The sequence below is a fragment of the Astyanax mexicanus genome, chromosome 14 (genome assembly GCF_023375975.1).
Source record: "Astyanax mexicanus isolate ESR-SI-001 chromosome 14, AstMex3_surface, whole genome shotgun sequence".
NCBI lineage: Eukaryota > Metazoa > Chordata > Actinopteri > Characiformes > Acestrorhamphidae > Astyanax > Astyanax mexicanus.
Window position 1 is genome coordinate 21,917,296 of NC_064421.1, and position 20,692 is coordinate 21,937,987.

Below are 20,692 nucleotides of genomic sequence, written 5' to 3' on the forward strand. Positions count from 1 at the left end.
CCTAAATGTGGTATTATGGTTCTTCAGTTACACAAACTGTATCAAACCTATCTCTCTTAAAACCTCCTAAAAACTCCTAAAACTCCAGTTACAACTTACTGTATCTATAATCAATGTCTTAGGTCATGAAACATAACAGTACCACTTTAAAATGGTACTCCTTTGTAAAATGACTCCTTTGTAAAAGTTTATAAATAGGTTGTAAATACTTTATAAACCATCAATAACAGTTACAACACATACATAGAAGGGCAACAGTGGCCTATTTTTTGCCAAATTGTGATTTAAGATTAATGTATACTGTTAAAACTCAGATCTTCCTTTTTCTTTTCCTTCAGTCCAATTAACGCCCCAGATTAACCATTTGTCCAATAATCATAACGGTTTATATTAACATGTATATTAATACATGGTGTATATTAACATGAAATAACATTAAATCACTAAACTGTCTCTCCATATTATTAATTTATTAGATGTTAATGCTGATTGATGCAAAAACAAAAAAAAGTAGGATATGTTTTATGTGTTTATATTACTTATTACTTGTTATAATTGTTAACCATTAATAAACTTTCTCATAGACTTTATATATACTTTATTTATAAACTCTTTATATAGGAGCCTTATTTAAAGTGGCACAAACACAACATTAATTTGAGGTGACTGAGCTTTGGCCGTGTCCCACAAACGTCCAAACATACGTATTTCGTTCTATTGATCTGTTTGGGGTTATTATCAACTTTATTGTTGATTTATGCAGTATATAGTATATTTTTCATTTTTTCTATATTCACACAAAAAGAAAATATGCCACACAAAGAAATAAAGATGCAGTAATAAATGAGGGTTATTTCCTGTTTTTTTATTTTTCAAAAACAAACATTTTACTGGTGTTAATATGTGAATGGTAAAAATATTAAAAAATCACCAGGTGTACTATAGAACAAAGCTCCATCTATGGATGCAGGTTGGTGAGAAGAGCTACATACATCTTGGAAACTGCAGGATCTTGTTTGGATCTTGCAGGTTCTTGCCTTGAGCTCTTCCGTTCTAAATGAAAAATGGGCTAGGATAACTCCCACCTCTTTGGAAAAATCCAAACATTTCTGTTACTGATACTGTACATCCTTAAAGCTGGAAATATAACTAAAAAATGTATAAACTTACCAATACATCCTGTACATTTCCAAAAATAGTCTTCACCTAGTGTGATTAATATGTGCATGAACCCTGTATTCCTTTATATATCTTAACTTAAAGAAAAGTATCTGCTGCCGGAAGCTTTACTTCCTTTCTTTGCATCTGCTCCACATTACCGTTAGAGTAACATGAGCGAGGGAGTGGAAGAGATAGAAGACCGGGTTTTTAAAGCTTCTAATCTGTCTGCCACTCCCGACACAATCCATCCAATAATGAAAACAGACAACACAGGGATTTCAGTAGCTTTAAGTTGTCCAACCATCCATTTAGAATGAAGATATAGTGCACATAGGAAGCTTGAGGTTAAAGAGTTGGGATTATTCATCTATACCACGAACAAAAACGCCAGGGCTAACAATGAGCTTACTATGAGAAGACATGATGAACAAAACATACTGTCCAACTGTCTAAAGACATATGTGTTCCACTAACAGTAATATGTTCACTCTGTACATATAAGCCTTACTCTTCTATAATTGTATAGGAATGTCAGAAACAACTTTCAGACAACAAACTTCAGTGCAGAAAAAAAGAAGGCCTTATAAAGAACAATAGCCTATAACACAGTAGATACTGTCTAAAAATCTCCATATAATGTTCACACATGCCAGCGATATACAGAGTATTGAAAGTACCATTTGAGTACTGCAGCATTGAAACAATCCAATACTCTAAATTTCAATACTTTGAAAAGTAATGTGTTAATTGCGTCTATAATTGTAAAAATGTTATTCTATGTTTAAGCCAATTCATATTTAAAGTTTCTTCAAATTTCCCCTTTAATAATTATACTGCAAATCAGCATCAACCTCATTTAACATACATAAATTAAAGAATATCACATGATGTGTTTTATGAAGCGTGGTTATAGGATGTATCATGAAGGCTGTGTTTAGATTCTTACCTTTGGATGTGCTGTTTGTGGTGGTAGTTGAGGGGTAACACTGCAAAAGAAAAAAAAAACATGCAACTGATTACACACAGCAATGTACATACAGTATACAGTATAGCTGCAGTGTGCTGTACCAAACACTTCTCACAACTTCAGGAGGAATGGGCATGCAGGACATACAACCGAAAAAAAGGCCACTTCAGTTTCTGAATCATTTTCTATGATTTTGCTATTGATAGATATAAGTTTGAACATAAAATATAAAATGAACATTGTTGTTTTATTCTATAACTTACAGACAACATGTCTCCCAAATTCCAAATAAAAATATTGTCATTTAGAGCATTTATTTGCAGAAAATGAGAAATGGCTAAAATAACAAAAAAAAAAATGCAGAGCTTTTCAGTCCTCAAATAATTTAAAGAAAACAAGTTCATATTCATAAAGTTTTAAGAGTTCAGAAATGAATATTTAGTGAAATAACCCTGGTTTTTAATCACAGTTTTCATACTTCATCTTGGCATGTACCTGGCCTCCACCAGTCTTACACACTGCTTTTGGTGACTTTATAGTTCACTGTGTAATCCACAAATGCAAGTTAAAGCTGTATCATCACATCAGAAAACTTTTAAATGAACTTTTTCCCAGAGAAAATGGAGTTGTTTCTGGATGGTGTTGACATTTGGCCTCTTCTATACACAAAACACCCATTTGTAGATTGCATGACAAACTGTGTTTATGAACAAAATGATTTCTGGTAGTGTTTCTGAGCCCATGCAGTGATTTCCGGTACAGAAGCCTGTTTTTAATGTAGTGGCGCCTGAGGGCCCGAAGATCACAAGCATGATAAAGTCCCTTTAAAATCTTTGTGGGTGCATACAAATAAGAATAAGGATGCATGACACATAAAGCCTTACAGATAGGTGTAACGCTAATGACAAGCAAAATACAGCAATTTCCAGCTAATTCTGAAGCCGCAAACTCATAGCCTACCTTTGAACTCAGCACACATGAGTGGCAGGAAACAGCATTAGGCATTTTTTCTCAGAACTTAGTCCAGAATATCGCTGATGTAGCCAGGCTGACATATGTATCATTTTCCTGTTTGTGTCTCTGTTCAACATCTCTTTCCAGCATAAGAATAAGATTCTGCTATTTATTTTCCCATTGGCCCATCTCCTCTCCGCGGATACTTCCCATTAATCCTATGATAAACAGAATCCCTCTTTTCTCTGGGCTGGAAGAACTCATTAACCAAGGTAGCTCCATGTCAACCCTGAGGAGGAAACTTTAACTCAAGGCTTTGGAGGGGAGTCCTTCCACATGATAACAAATGATCATCCCACCTTTCTGTTTAAGAGGAAAAAATGTCTTGCATATTTTCCACTATGTGTAATATTACAGCAGAAAGAGAGATCATCTAGAATGTGTGGGTTCTTTGTAATGTTGAAGCCCAATGTTAAATGAATGTTAAATGTATTTAAACTGGCTCCAAATCATAGAGGGTAATTCAGATAACTACAGCAGTAAAGCCACAGACTAATACTGAATCATCATTCACTGGCCTGTGAAATTCCTCTCTCGTGGACAGGATATGGAAGCTGTTAGAAGCCCAGAGTTCGACAAATTAGCAGATTTGTGTGCTACCATAACTGCATTTGGCCACCTCCATGTGACCTCTTAAATAAATTATATACAGTAAATGGAAATAACTGGATCCTTATCTGAAGGTTAACAAATAAATCAACATTAAAATGTACATTGTGTTTAAATAATAATATTTTTATATGATCATTAAAATAGCATTACACTACCAGTCAAAAGTTTGGTGTTTGGTGTTTTTATTTTATTGCATTGTACTTCAATTAATACTGAAATTATGAAAGTTTATCAAAGGAACACATATAAAATCAAGCAGTAAACCTAAAATTGTTAAAGAAACCAAAATACTCTGGGGTGTGGCTGTTAACTCTTTCTGAACTTATCAAGAACTTATCCTGTGCAACAGAGGTAACCCTTAGTCTTCCTTTCCTGATGCATTTCTGATAAGAGCCAGTTTTTGATGGTCTTTGCAACTGCAATTGAGGATATACAGGGGTTGGACAATGAAACTGAAACACCTGTCATTTTAGTGTGGGAGGTTTCATGGCTAAATTGGAGCAGCCTGGTGGCCAATCTTCATTAATTGCACATTGCACCAGTAAGAGCAGTGTGTGAAGGTTCAATTAGCAGTGTAAGAACCCAGTTTTGCAAGAAATAATTAAGAAATAAACTCTTGACAAGTTCAGCACAGCTTTTAACTGAAAGCCATTCCAGGAGACTCTACTTCATAAAGAAAGCTGAATGAGAAAATCCAGCCAAAATGTGTAAAACTGTTAACTAATTAAAAGTCTAGTTTGAAGAATTTAACATATAAAACACTATTTGTTCACTTAATAATTCAATAATTCAATAAGGAGTTCTTTGAGTGCTGCCATAGAAGAACTAAGGTCTAAACCATTATTTGATTTAAAGTTTCCTCACACTCTCTCATCTACTCTAGAAACATATTTCTATGAAGTCAAAAATAGTTATTCTAGAACATCACTCAAAGAAACCTTTGTAGCACCTTTATTTTGAAGAGTGTGGTTCATTTGCAGCATAGGATCACTTACAGTTTGCAGTTAACTAGACACATTTTTCTGTACCTAATAAAAAAGCAGAAAGGTTTTCATTTTTGTTTTTATATATATGTGTGTTTTCCTTCCTTTTAAAGTACATGGTAAAGCACTGAAAGAAGTGTCTAAAGAGATGAACACTAGACTGTGTACAGATATTGAATAAAAAAAAATAATAATAATATAATATTTATAACTTGGGTAGTAAATTTTCATTTGAAAAGTTCCTTCGATAGAAGCAACAACTGTTTACACTGTTTTGTCAAAAGGTTCATATACCCTCATGGTAGTCTTAGCTAATGGTTGTTAGCTAAGGTGGTTAGCTTAACAATAGCAGAAGTCTCAAGTCTATCTATGTACTTGGGATATCTGTAATAGTGACTAAACATTGGCATCACCACTGGCATTAATGGGTGTCCTTCATTCTGGTGAGATTGTTCTTGCAAGGTATATATAGCACCGTTTGTATCCTATGTATGTATCCTATTCTTTCTCCATTATTGGAAAGAGCCCATCTATCATAAACGTCAGTCCATTTTATGAGAACAAGAAAGGAAAATAACAGTAGATTAGCATGGCTGTGGGACTTGCAGTATAAAAGAGTGTCAAACTGAAAAAACTCACAGTGAAATAAAAAGCCCTCATAACCTCCTGCTACTAAACTAGATTTATTATCTTCTTGGCCATCGTGACTTCACAAATTATCCTTGTAAGCTGTGTGAGAAAGCATGTGATCCAAACGCATGCAAATACAGGGCTTTGGCAATGTTTTCTACTGTGAGTCAAAATTTCACCTCACCACAGCAGTTCTTCCTGGCTGTGGTCTGGCATGCCTTTTGGTGAACGAATGCTTGAGGTAACCGAGCTCATGGTCAAGAAGGAAGAGGTTTTTGGGGAAGGTTAGATTTCTGCAGGGCAGCCTGGAGAGCAGAAGGCACAGACTTGGCACCTTCAGACGCCCTGAGCCAGAGAGCAAGCTGCACTGAAAAAACTTGGCGGATTATCACGGCTGTCGTGAAGGACCTCACGTAGCAACTCCTCACTCCAGCAAAATCTGTAAGCCTGCACAAGCGTGTGGATTAGCCTCTTGATTTATATGTAGGTGACATGAAAGTAGAACGCTTTTACAATGGTTCACTTGTCTCACTCCTCGTGGCTTTGTAAGAATCATATATATATATATATATATATATATATATATATATATATATATATATATATATATATATATATATTGTTGAAGACTAAATGAGACTCAAAAGAGAGGTTCTTATTGTCAGTCCAAAACTTGTGGGCATGTTGCGTGATGAAAACCAGAGCGTACTGAAGGGAGAGTTGACAACAGCTGAAACCACACTCTATGATTTTCCAATTTGCATTGTTTACACAAGCTTTATGGTGCATATGCATTTATTCTTGAATAAAATATAGAAAGAGACTGCACTGTTGCACAGAAACAGAAGCCACTGAAAGATATTTGGACACTTTTATCATTTCAGCTAAAAAATAGGCTGTAGTCAAAAAGTTTAATAAAGTGATGTGTTTTAATAAAAAAACTTTTTTGGGCCTTTATAAAGCAGCATAACTGGCCTGTTTTACATGTTTTGGTCCAGATTATGCGGCATGTTCTTTTTATTTTCCTCATTACTATATGCCAACGTTCCATTAATGATTTATAACACTTCTCTGTCCCACAAAAAAGTCCACAAAAAAGTCTAGTGGTAAAGTTCCTGTTTAAAAAAAAAAATATATATATATAATACTGAAATATTCAAATATTTAAATTTTATTTGAAACATCTGAACTCTAATGAACTCCTTCCACTGAAATCCACTTTATCATTTTTTTTGTGAAATACAATAGTTGTCTCTGAGTTGTATATGCATGCCACAGGCAGCACTGAACCCGTGCAGCAGCAGAGCCAACACTATCTATTTAAAGTGTAAGTAACTATGGTTTAAATCGGATCTCCGGTGGATTCTGTATTTTACCTTAAATGTAAGGTAGCTCAATTCGACAGAACAACGGTCAAAGTGGGCGCTGCTCCCGTTTGATTTTATGATATAGAGCGGACTCTGGGGCTTTGATGTAGTAAAACTTGCCAAGCACAGAATCACAAAGTCTAAGGTAAGAGTTTAGTAGTGTTAGTTTTGCTGAAAGAATCTTTATAAATGCTATTGCGAGGGTCCGAAGAGCCACTTTGCCACGTGGAGAGTGGCAGCCTGCGTTCTCTGCTGCAGTGCAGTTAGCCAATCAGAGGCGATATGTTTGCGTGTATGAATATTAATGAGCAAGAGCCAAAACCATGAGCTTCCATTCATTTTTTTCACCTCTAATGAAGTGAAATAAAGCAGGCTTACACAAAAACGTGTGGCATTCATTCATACTAGAGACTACAACTAGATATTTACAATTAATGAAAAAACAATGGAATGAGACCTTTAAGACTCGCCCCCCAATTTTACTAACTAAAGTTACTGCTTCTTTACTCCACATGGTGGCGCTAATCAAATAAATAGGGTAAAGCTGCAGTACATTTAGGGGTACTTTATTTTTTGGTGTAGCCACTATATAGACACCATTGCCTCCCTATTACAGGTCAACGTATCCTCAGTAAATGATTTTAAAAGTGTAACATTAAGGTTTAAATGCTGCATAGTGTTATTTTTTTTAAATAATGACAAACATGGCAGAAAATGAGACGTATTTGACTTTCTTACGAGGGATATAAAAGTGCATTAACACAATTCATGAAAAAGGATGTAACAAAAAAAGGTTCCATCATGATTTAAAGACAAGCTCTGTAACTGCTAGGTGATTTCTGGATGATTTAAGATTGTTTAAGGGTTTAGGGAAAGATTTGATATATGTTGGCATCAACTTAAAAGCACATCATATATTCCTTCATACAGCCCAGTTTCTCACTTTCAGATTAATGAGTCATAAAGCATGTTTAAGAAAGTAGTGTTGAGAAGGAGAATAAGATATTATACGTTGAGATGCAGGAAATACTTTAATAAAGTCCAGATGTTTAAAAATTACTCGAGTACTGAAGAATATGGGATATTACTGTTTATCACTGTCTCAGCGTGAGAGAGGGGACAGTGTAGGAGGAGAAGTATTCTCACAGGTTGTTAGAATTTATGTGAGGATGTTAGATAGAATGGGGTGGGGCTCTTTCCCAGTCATATCAAGCTCACATGGTCAATGAGAGCATTGTGGAATTATGCTACAATCCATTAGCGTACTCTGTGGAGATTCTACAGTAGGCTTCATCCAACAGCAGGATTATTAAGGATTAATAAATTAATTAATAAATCTCTTCGGGTTTGGCCATTATCCTGCTTCTCACCTTCAGTACGCTACAAAACATTCCCTACAGGAAACAGGGCTCTGTATTAGCAAGGACTTGGTAATATGATGCATGTCATGATACAGGGGTTACGATTCAATATATTACCATATATTGTGATACTGTAAGCATGGTAAAAGAAGTAAAAGAGTAAAAGTAAAGTTTACTTTTTATGCAATTAGAACAGTGGTATCTCACTACAATACATCGTACTACACTGGTATCTAGTGTGTTCCTGCTACCATTCTTTACATGCAAAAATTGGAAACACATATAGTGTTTAGGAAAAATGAATGCAGTATCAGTATTGCAAAACTAAATATCACAATAAGATACTTAAGATACAATAGATTTTTTTACACCCCCACAGGAAACTAGGGCTGGGCAATATATCTAAAAATGACTATTACTTTAGAACTATTACATAGACACAGTACTAAGTACAGAATAATAAGAAACCACTTAAAAATAATGTGTTTCTTTGTAAACCTCTGGAATATAATCAAGAGGAAGATGGATGATCACAAGCTATCAAACCTTCAAGCTGAACTGCTTGAATTTTTGCACCAGGAGTGGAATAAATTATCCAAAAGCAGTGAGTAAGACTGGTGGAGGAGAACATGCAAAGATGCATGAAAACTGTGACATGAATAACCAGGGTTATTCCACCAAATATTGTATTGATTTCTCAACTCTTAAAACTTTATGAATATGAAATTGTTTTCTTTGCATTATTTGAGGTCTGAAAGTTCTGCACTTTTTTGCTATTTCAGCCATTTCTCATTGTCTGCAAATAAATGCTCTTAATTACAATATTTTATTTGGAATTCGGAAGAAATGTTGTCTGTAGTTTATAGAAAAAAAGAACAATGTTGATTTTACTCAAACATAAACCTATAAACAGCAAAATCAGAGAAACTGGTTTGTAAACTAAAGTGGTCTCTTGTTTTTTACAGAGCTGTATATTTAACCGAAAAATATAATATACTAATAATATTGTGCTCAGCTAAATAAGCATACGACTAAAAGGTGTCTAAGTGATGTCTAATAGATATTTAAAATCTAATAAAACTTCTGCGTATTGGAAGAGATGCCATAATCAGAGTTATACTGTTCAATACTTTCTTCAGTAAGATATAGGAGTGGTTTTCTAGACATGCTGTGTAGTCCAAGACAAGGTTTAATCCCTGTTTGGGATGTTACTCTACCAAAAAGTTGAACAGAATGTTAGAGGGTTAAGCATATCAAGATATCAATATCAATATAAATATTTTTATCATATCGTCCAGTCCTGCACTGAACACAACTCAGCAAAAATCTGGAAATTCCAGAAATGAGCCATTCGAAACCCCATAATGCCAGTGGCATTTCCATTAGACTGATGTGCCACTGCATGCATTAGTGAGATTCCTCTGATTTATGTGAGAGTGAGACATGCTAGCTCCATGAGACTCGAGATGTATGTAACTCTCTCTCTCTCTGTGCAGAAGATCCACGCAGCAGCACACGGACAGATGGACAGACGCACGAGGGGAAGCCTGAGGCAATCAGACAGCTGAAGGACATCAGGTTTAATGTTCTCTAATCACACGGTCTGGGGGCTGAGGGGCAGGAAGTTTCGAGAGAAACAGAAAAGCAAACAAAATGGTAACTAAACATTTCTGCAGACTTTTGGCTCCTCATAAAAATGTGGATGATGACAGCAAGTGGGGTCATTACGATTGCTAATGGAAAAGTACAACAGATAGGTTGGGAAAAATGTATTAGCTTTAATATAAGAACACCCTGCTGCTAATAATGCCGGTGACGTGTGTTACTGCATACTGTACCTATAATGGCATGATACATACGGCTTAGCAAAGATCTATTGTCTCCTTCATATATACAGACTCCTTCCCTCCAATCTCATACATCATATGAGTCACACACTCACACTACTGCCAACTACAACTTCTCCCGTTAATGCATCATATAGACGGCACCTATATGGAAAGTCTCAAAAAGGTTCTGAAGGTCCTACACATGTTTTCTAGGCCACATCCTCTCTGTCTGCCTCCTCTCCAGCTCTAATTGATAAACTGTCCTGAGAGAGGGCTTGGGTCTGCCATTGACAGGAAGAGATTGTGTAAACTGAAAAGGAGATTTGACACCGGCCAGACATGAAGACATGGGAACTTCTGTTACAGTCTCTCCAGTGATACCCACCATGAATAATTTTGAAAAAGCATTATAGAAGGAGAGTCTGAAGAAGCACATCTGCTGGTGACACTTATCCAGATATTCTATAGCCTACATCAGCAAAAAGCTATAAAACAGTAAAGGTTGCATTTTACGCTAATTTTACCATGGTTACGCACCCTTTATCACCACTGCTCAGCAGTACAACACAATTTAAACTATGCATTTAAACCATCCATGGCAGCGAACCAGACGTTTAAAGTACTAGAGACTCAGACTTGAGTAGAATTACAAGTGCTATATCAAAATAAAATGACTTGAGTAAAAGTTTTTTTTAATAGAAGTTTTCTTTATGCTCCACCCTAAGTACTAAGGTATTTAAAAAAATTGTACTTAAGTATTGCAAGTAGTGTATTCAAAAATGTAAAGATTACTAAAAGTACTGAACGTAAAAGTACAAGTATAATGTTACGTAGTTATTACAGAAAGCAGTCAGATGTTTGTATATCATATTGCATGCAGGCAGCAGAGTAAAAGGCAGAACGGGAGCAGTGTGGTCTTCTTATAAGATCAGCTTGATCACTTAATTCACTCAGTGATGAGAAGCTTCATTAAAAACACTGCAGAACATCTCCTGCTCTGGCTTTAGTGATAATGTGGGTTTAGAAAGGTTTGTAACATGTTTATAATTGTAACAAGTGACAACGCAGCACATAAAACATATATCAGGGTAAAAATATCAGTAAATATAAGTAAAAGTGAAAGTAGGAGATTTTTTTTTTACTTCAGTTGATACAGATACAGCATTTTATTACTTGAGTACCATAGTGAAGTACTTCTCTGAAATAAACACAAGACACCAAGAGTGGTGGCCAGATGCTTCAGCACCCAGGAAGTTATTAGAAGTTAGGTGCCTTGGTACCGCTGCTCAATTTTTGAAAATTGAACATTCTGCCAACAAAAAAATTGTGCTTATTTCAGTTATATAGTTTTTATACTGTTATTTTAATCTTTTTCCACTGCCATGCAACTCCGCCCCATCCAGTCTACGACAAGGAAGCAACATGTAGGAGAACTCATGCACAGAGCAAACTGAGCAATTAAAGCAGCTTTTACCAAAGAAAAATATGTTAAATAATTGTGATATTAATTTATCGCCATATTTTCCAGCAGTAGGATATTGTAACAAAACAGATTATGTTAATCCATGAAATGAATATTACTGAAATAACTTAGTACATTTCATACACAACCACTGTGGTTTATACAAAAATGCACTGGCCAGCATGTTCATGGCAAGGTGACCTGAGTTTTTGAAGTCACCACCCACAGTGGACAGCACACAGGGTGGTAATTATTGCGGTCAGTGGTGTCTGGCTAGAACTGTCTATGAGAACAAACAATGACTGGAACAGGCATATCCTGCAGGTTGGTGTAGTGTTTTTTAGCTTCCATGTAACAGCAAAAGTCATACATGTTCCTTTAATATGACATGTGGCATGTGAGTGTAACAGTAACACATAACAAGATGTGATTTTGTGTTATTATTTAGATATATCAAAAGGATGTCCTCCTTAAGAAAGCTTATAGTAAGTGCGGTTATAATCTTAATCTAGGTCTAGTTAACACCAGTTACATATTTAACAGCATGCTCATGGATTCAACAAATCTAAACTTTTTTCAATCCTTTTAAAAAGATTTGACTCTTTTATTAAAACTGGAAATGCAACAACATATACAGCTCTGAAAAAAAATGAGACCACTTAAAAATGAGATTTTTTTTTTATTATACCAAAATCTCTGGAAACTAAATCATACATAGATAACATAGATGATCACAAGCCATCAAACCAAACTGAACTGCTTGAATTTTTGCACTAGGAGTGGCATAAAATTATCCAAAAGCAGTGTGTAAGACTGGTGGAGAATAAAACAACAATGTTCATTTTACTCAAACATATACCTATAAATAGCTAAATCAAGTGGTCTCTTATTTTTTTACAGAGCTGTATATACAGTATATGGCAACCAAACTCATTCTGCAGAACTTGGCGGAACATTCGGCAGAACTCCAGTAACTTTTAATCTAAAGAAAAAAATGCGTTTTAGGTCCAGTTATCTGACCTTAGTGGCTTTCTTAGACCATAGATACAGGGCCCCATTTCCTAAATGATTTGCAGTTCTAAAATATGCGGCTTTAGAGAAGGTTCCATTAAACTAAGTAGTTTGGCTTGCGTGAACTCACACTGTGGTCACCTTACGCTGAGTTTGTTCTAAGTTGGCTTGTAATTAAGCTCAGCTGACTTAGCCTTTTTTTTTCTTTACAGTGTAAAAAATACATACTTTGACACAAAGTATGCAGTTTACCATCAGACATATGCCAAATGCTCAGGCATTACTCGAAAGGCCTTTTAAGGAGCAGGGCTGGTGCAGATCTGTCACATTAGCGTGTTGAAGGAGTGAAAAGAACGGCTGCATTTGGAGTAAGTTAATGTGATAAGTACTACAACGCCTTCTGCTCTAGACACGATGCTTTCCAGCTGTTGCTGCTCATTTTTAAGGTCATATTAAAACAAAAGGTGATCCAGATTTAGCCGAAACTTGCAACCACTTGGAACGAGTAAGTGTGCCGTGAAGTGGTCAGTCCTTTTCTCTGAGTCAGTTCAACAACGAAAGGTCATGTCGATTCTGACCAATGATCAGCGGAATACAAATGATATTTTAACTGTCGCAGAGTTTATTCAACACCAGAGATCAGACCGTGCAGCGTACAACAACAAACGCAAACATGATTCTTTGGCCTAAACATCCCCACACACACTCCTGTGATATGGGCTAGCCAAGGATAATTGCGCACCCTATTACAGTAAATGCTGCTGTGGCTGTGTAAACGGGAATAAATTGCCTCCAGATGAGAGATTAAAGGCCGCTAAGCAGATGACAGTCCCTCGAGTGCCACAAAAGGAAGGAGAGCTCCATATTTCCTGATTGTGATTGCGCCCCGTCCCATGGGCTCACTACCAGGCCTGCACAGGAAAGACCAAAGCTGCTGTCACCACAACAACCATACGTACTATCTCTCCTGGAATCGCGTGTGGATCAATAAGTGGCTGCGGAAGAAGGGGCTGGGGTGGGATACTACCATAAGCAAAGGCAGAAGGCTGGATGTGGAAGCACTTCCAGTGTGTATTGATGGCAGTTTAGATATAAAGCACAGCTGTGACCACAGAAGAGATCTCAGTGTCCTTTATGCAACCCATGAATTAATTAGTTCTCTACAACAATCCAAGATTGTTAACCATTTTATATTTACACACTAACAGGAATTCAATCACATGTCAGCCATGTTTTATTGTTTTTGTGCTTAATGAATGAAGCTCTGAATGCGCTCCACAAAAAACACAGTGTATCCAACAAGACATAGTTCTATGACATGATAGGAATGTGAGTTTACTTTATTACATAGCTATATATAAAGCTCTTTAAATGTTGGCCCTATTATTGAAGTAATAGTGAGCATGATCACCAGCAACACCACAGTCATTCAAGAGACCATAAACTCTAAAATCTGTGGTTTCTCTCTAGGTGGCATGATGGCATTCCCTTTCTCACCATTACTCAACACAAAGCTCAGGTGTAATAGACTTGTCAGGTAGGGTTTCCCTTTACACATGTTAAGCTCTCCAGTTACACTGTGTTGAAAAAACATGCAAGGTCATTATATGTTGACAAGAACAAAAAAAATCACCTTAAAATGACAAGAATAAACTGTAACGTTTATTGAAATGTGCTGTTTGATTTTATAAAAGGTCTTCGTAATACATAAATTATGGTTTGTACAGATATTAACTGACTGTTTTAACAAAAAAGAGGAAGACAGATGATCACAAGCCATCAAACCAAGCTGAACTGCTTGAATCGTTGCACCAGGAGTAAAGGCATAAAGTTATCCAAAAGCAGTGTGTAAGACTGGTGGAGGAGAACATGCCAAGATGCATAAAAACTGTACCTAAAAAACAGGGTTATTTCACCAAATATTGATTTCTAAACTCTTAAAACTTTATGAATATGAACTTGTTTTCTTTGCATTATTTGAGGTCTGAAAACTCTGCATTTCTTTTTTGATTCAGCCATATCTCATTTTCTGCAAATAAATGCTCTGAATTACAATATTTTCATTTGGAATTTGGGAGAAAAGTTATACGTAGTTTATAGAATAAAACACAATGTTAATTTAACTTAAATCAAAGAAACTGAATCAGAAACTGAAGTGGTCTCTTATTTGTTTCCAGAGCTGCATGTAAACAGTTGTCATTTTCTGTCATCCCTGCTGCCAGACAATTACCATATTGTAAAAAATTTAACAGTCTTGAATAATATTTGATGAGTGAAAATTTAAACAATAAAAAGACAATGGTCAAAATTGCAGCTAGCAAGACAGTGACAAATGACAAAATTCTCAGGCCATTTGGGCTCTAATTAAAGAAAGATTTATGAAGTCATTATTGCACATAAAGTATCTTTACCTCTAAAAAAGGTAATAACACAAGCAGTAATCTGGCTATAAATTTGTCCTGACCTAGTCGGACCAAAGCCGTAACATAAATTTTCCTGTGAAAAATTAACAGCTGCATGTTTATAGCCTGGCCAGAGTTTTCACCCCAAAACCTAAACTGGCAAAGCAGAAATGTGTGTGTGTGTTCATGTGCCAATCTGTCTGTGAATGTGTATCAGGGCTCTCAAGTTTTGAAGTTTGGTGGGAGTGGGAGTGAGAGTGAGATTGGAGGTGGGGGGGGGGTGTGGGGTGGGGGGGCTTTGGCGTTGGTGGTGGGTGTCGCTGTTCTTCTTCAGTTGTTCAACGGTTGGGGTTGCCGCCGTTCTCCTTCAGTTTTGCACCGACGTGTGTTTCAGAACTTTCGAATCGGACCGTTCTTCGCGCCTGACACTCTGGCTGAAACTCCACCCTCTTTGACTAGGTCTGCCTAACAACAGAGCGATCTATATTCTGATTGGTTCAACGAGAGTACATTATAATATACAGCCGAAGAATTGGCAAGCGTGAGAAATACCATGTGTGGCGTGTGAGTGTGTGAACTCGCTGAGGTGCGTGTGTCACACGCTCAAAGCGTGAGACTTGAGAACACTGATGTGTATATAAGCATGGGATTAGCTGTCAGCACTGAAACCTGAACGCAGGTGTTGACTCTGCCGGCTGGACAGCCAGTGGCACTCGCATAAATAGCTTACTCCTGGCAGAACTGAAGCAGAGGAAGCTGACACACACTCACTCACACACACACACACATGCACTCACTCTCACACACACACACAGATGGTCAGACTCAAGTATTATTTTGCTCAAGTGTTGATGGAGAGGAAACACCTGTATACAGACAGAGGGGCCAGTAATTGCTGCGGAGCTTCAGCATGAACGCAGAGGATATGTCTTAGTGTAGTAGTGGAACATGTCCTGGGCGTGCACTCTGAAGCTAAGCCACTATTACTGACTCCTCTGTCTGTCCATCTTTCTCACAAAAACCTTTATCTACCTGTATTTCAGTTTACCCCCAAAGCCATTATTTCGTTTAAAGTGAAAGCCATAAGTATTATTGATTTGAGAGGGGACAAACTAATGATTTTAACTAATGATATCAGTGTCCATCCCAATCATCCCAGGAACATATAATAAATTCATTCTATAATCAGAACTGTCTAGTAGGTTTTTTTTTGGATGTTATTGTTCTCTACATTTTGAAATACACTTAAGACACAGACATATGTTTACATTTACCTTAAAAGTTAAAAATACACATTCTCACCAGAGGGGTCTCTAAATCCCCAATCCTCTAAACTTACAGACTGTCGCTTTAAATGTCTAAATATTGATTTCATATATTATATGGTACTTTGTTGCTGTTGTTTTTCTGTTTATCTATATGGATTTCTTGGAGATCTGACCTAGTTGTCCAGCCTTCGCAGTTTTGCTTTAGTTTATGTGTCTCAAATGCTTGTGCTTTTAAATTTTTAAAAACCTTCTAGAACCAACTGTAAATTAAAATATTTGTTTTTCACTTACTCTGTCAGTGGCTACTTGGCCATGTGGAAAGCGACACCGCGGTGGGCAGCCTCCACTCGCCTCGCGGCATTGATAACATTTCTTTCGGCTGTGGGGCCGCTCGCCTCGCCTTGTGCTATATCTTTACAGCTAAGGCTGTATCTCTGAAAACATTTTGTACTTTGAGTTTTAGAGCTGTAAAATCGACTGTGGGGGGGGGCTATGGAGGGCAGGTCACGTTCTCTGCTGCAGTGCTGCTAGCCAATCAGAGGCGATATGTTTGCATGTACAAATATTTATGAGAACAAGCCAAAAATCCTGTCTTTCTTTAGAGACCTCTAATTTAGTTATCTAGGCTTTTACAGAAACACCGGAACTGGAATTTTTTTTTCACAAATACATCTCACAGGTCATTCATTCATACTAGAGACCACAACTAGACATTTTAAAATGAATGAAAAAACGATGTAATGACACCTTTAAAAAGTAAAAAATTAGTCTGATCAGTCACCAGAACAGATCCGTGGCATAATCTTTACAGCTGTTTCCACAAAACAGAAGGAGACAGCTTAGACGGGAAACCATCATCAACATGGCAATGGTTTCATCACTTTCCCACCAATTCTTTCCTGCACAGGAAATCTGAAAGCTAAGAATACATATAACGGGGACGAAAACAGAGGAATATAGAGATGGAGGGAAAGAGAGAACACATAGGAAACCGATGAGGAAGGAAAAGAAGAATGGCACATCATATGACTTGTAAAGGAGAATATGTGGCAACCGGGACACAGTCGGAAATGACCGAGGACAAGACACAGAGCTAGGAAGTTCACATGGAAATACAAAGTGTACTGACAGGCAAAAAGGAACTAGTATAAATAGATTATGAAAGAATGATAACCTGCATGTTAAAGTGATTACTGAACTGGGGTTTGTTTAATGCAGGCATGTTACACTGGTGTGATGACAGGTGCTTTCCTTTTTTGGATTTTTGTCCTATTATTCTCTAACATTAGTCATGGCCGGCTCTCACACTTTGGCTCAGTATCATCTGTCACACAGTGATCACAATAGGAAGAGTGATGCCTAACACATGCCTTCACAATGACACATTTGCCAATTACCACACACTTTTAAACTGCCTAAAGTCATAGTGCAGCTGAAAGTGCTGTGAGAACAGTGCTAAATATCCCTGTGGTGAAAGTGTATGTCAACCAGTAAATGCCCAGAACCGCCACAGATCAACAGGACCAAGGAAGAATCATTTATAAAGCAACCACACGCTAATTATGAAGGAGTAAACATCGGCTGTGTCTAAAACGGGAGGCAGCTGCCTTAATGCTTTGCTGCCTATGCTGTCTCATAGGTTAGTAGCTGAAAATGCAGTATTTTGATGGAGCTACATATAAACTATAGCTGTAGCCAAATCAGAATTGGTCATTTAGTTAAAAAAGTCAGAAAATTATTAAAACTGAAATATAAATTCATAATGATAACAGAAATGTTTAGGAGATTTTCACTAACAAAAATACCCTGATTCCTTAATTTTTACCCCAGCAATCAGTAGCCATGAGCTCCTCTAAGCAGCTTCCAAGCACTCTTATGATTAAAACAGCTAATGTCTACAAAGCAGTAAAGGCAGAAAAAACTATAAAAGTGAGCAAAGTGGTTTCAGGCATCCATTTCTGCAATTTGTAACAAATTAAAGAAATGGCTGATAAAAGGAACAATGGAGGTCTTTCCAAGAGAACAGTTTGACTGCCGTTTGACTGAGCTTTATGAAGATTTAACAGACACTGGAGTAGCGGTGCACTGTTCTATTGTGCAGCAACAGCTGCATAAATATGTTCTTCATTGAAAAGTCAACAGAAAAAAAACCTTTCATGAGTCCTGACAACAAAACTTTTTGGGTGCAATAAGCAAAAGAACAGCAGAAACAAGTGTAAGAATTCAGTTAGAAATATCAAAGCAAATATTTTAGATGACAGGAGGAAAATGATTCTAAATACATTTTCTATTATTAATCGTTTTTCAACTGCACCACACTACTCTGTGCTGGGGACTGGACGACAGGGTAACATTTACAGGTGTTCAGATGAGGTAAATGTGCATTAGAATAGCCTAGCTAACAATCTTTGATTAGTAAAGCATTTCTGAACATTAAATTTAACATTCTTAAAGCGTTCAAACTGTCAAATTTTCTGGAAATTCTTAGAACTTATTTATTTAAAGTCCTAGGACATACTGACCTTGTCCATGAAACAGATGAAAATGCTCTCAATTGACATAATTCCAGAGTGAATCCAGAGCATGTTGATATGCTAATCCTGTGGCTTTACAAGTTTACATGAACTCTAACTGCTTCCATTACTGTTGCTGCTATACACCTGAATATTTTAGATAATTCATACAAAAAAGCTGTCTAACCAGGGGTAGGATGGCCCTCCCTTATATGTGAGTCTTGGGCCCAATCCCATTTTAATCCTTGGCCCTAACACTTATCCCTACCCCTTGTTATTGAGTGTAACCCTTCCCTTTGGAACAGAGTTACAAGGGTAAGGGGTGAAATCCTCCACCCTAAGAATTGGGACATCCCTTCAAGCACTGGCTACATCATTAGGAGTGCTAAAGTTCAGTAACCTATCTGCTAACTAGCTAATTTTAGGGCATTGTATGTCTTCAGAAAGGGGGGAGATGGTTCAGATATCAATTAATATAGTCCATTTCTTAATTGCTCTGTGATGGGGAGCTGAAATTAGCTTTGATTAGCTTTAATTTTACTTTATTTCTCCGTTCTGCCTTAAATGCTGCAGCCCCCACTGTCTGTTGCACCATTTAAAGTGGAATGGGAAAGTTAGCTAGCTAGCTACCTTCTGAGACAAACTACTAGCAATCTTTTTTATGCTAGTTATGACATATTTGTCAATAAAACATTGAAGCTACACTATAAACTATGGTAATATAGTGCTAATTATTACTTTTAACAGGGAAAATATTTACATTTATGGGTTTCTTACCCGTGATTCTCATACCGCTTTGTTTGAAGTGTGCATCTGGAAAATCTCAGTTTAAAGGGCTAACAAGCCCTATTCCTTCCACTTACCCCTCCAGCCTAACAAGAATCGGGACACCTCTACCTCTCAGCGTGCACACGCAAAACAGTAGTGTAGGGTCAAGGGGTGAAAGGGGATTGGGCCTTAGTCCTCCCAAGATTTCTTCCTCCTTCAGCTCTTAGGAAGATTATTCCTGCCTCTGTGCTCACTGGGGGTTTTGTATTATGTTCAGTATTTGGTCTGATTCTTCATTCTATAAAGCTGCTTTGTGACAACATCAGTTGTAAAAAGTGCTACGTAAATAAACTTGATTTGATTTAATTTTAATGGGGTTTAATTCCACATCACCCACAACCTATATTCTATGGTTAAACTGAGGGCATCATTTCAGACTGTATCATGTGTGTGTTTGAGCAGTGAAACCAAACCACTCCAACCGACACAAGAGGGCAGGAGAAGACATTTATAAACGGTCTTCTCTACCACATGGCCAATATTTACTTTTCCATTCTGTTTAGTTTTCTGCAGGAATGGCTAACAGTGGCCAAACAGCGGAGGCTGCTGAGAGCAGATTGCGGAGAGTGTGGAGGAGACTCCTGTGAATAAACTGGGAGAGGAGCAGCATGCCTAAATTTCCAGACACTGACAGATGTTGCCTGGTCTGTGGCATTAGAGATGACCTCAAGGCAATCCATTAGCCCAGCCATCAAGGACAGCACTGGCCAGCCTGCGAGTGGGAGTGTAATGAGTTTACTGTAGGCTTCTGTTCAGAGATAGGACATGTGGAGCCTGGCTAGGGTAGAGGCTTGTTGGTGGTGGACTGTTATTTACTGTTTGTTTTTTTTAGTTTATTTCCAAGTCCAAGTTGCCATCAAGTACACCTGTTAGTAGTGGTGCACGGTATGGGCAAACAATTTAATGCCATGTGAGGTAACACTGTCAGATTTCCTGATATCAACAGAAAATGCAATAAATAAGATCATAATTTACTTTAAGCTCCTCAAAGGTTTTTCAGCACTTGGCTTGGCTCCATTATTTTTGGCTCCAGACTAAGGGAGTTTTCACATTGGTCCACATCCAAAAACAATGGACCAGTTTCTCACCAAGCATTCAATACATAACCTCACTCCACAAAGGTGAGATTATTTTTGTAACCATGCTCCAGTCTCCACACTATGAAAGTGTGTGTTTGACAGGATAGACTGATGAAAAAAAGTAATGAGATTAGATGAAGCAGCCATGTTACAAAATAAACTAATCACCAGACCCCACATGTGGCACTGGGAGCAGATAGCTTCC

The 20,692-nt window shown here is 37.2% G+C and overlaps 1 protein-coding gene across 1 annotated transcript in view; it reads right to left on the reverse strand.

Moving 5' to 3' along the window:
• pgfb (placental growth factor b) overlaps positions 1-20,692 on the reverse strand; it is a 31,632-nt gene that overhangs the window by 4,799 nt on the left and 6,141 nt on the right. Inside the window, exon 2 of the mRNA XM_049464204.1 lies at positions 2,108-2,147. Coding sequence (XP_049320161.1) covers positions 2,108-2,147 — 40 coding nt within the window. The remainder of the gene's footprint in view (positions 1-2,107; positions 2,148-20,692) is intronic.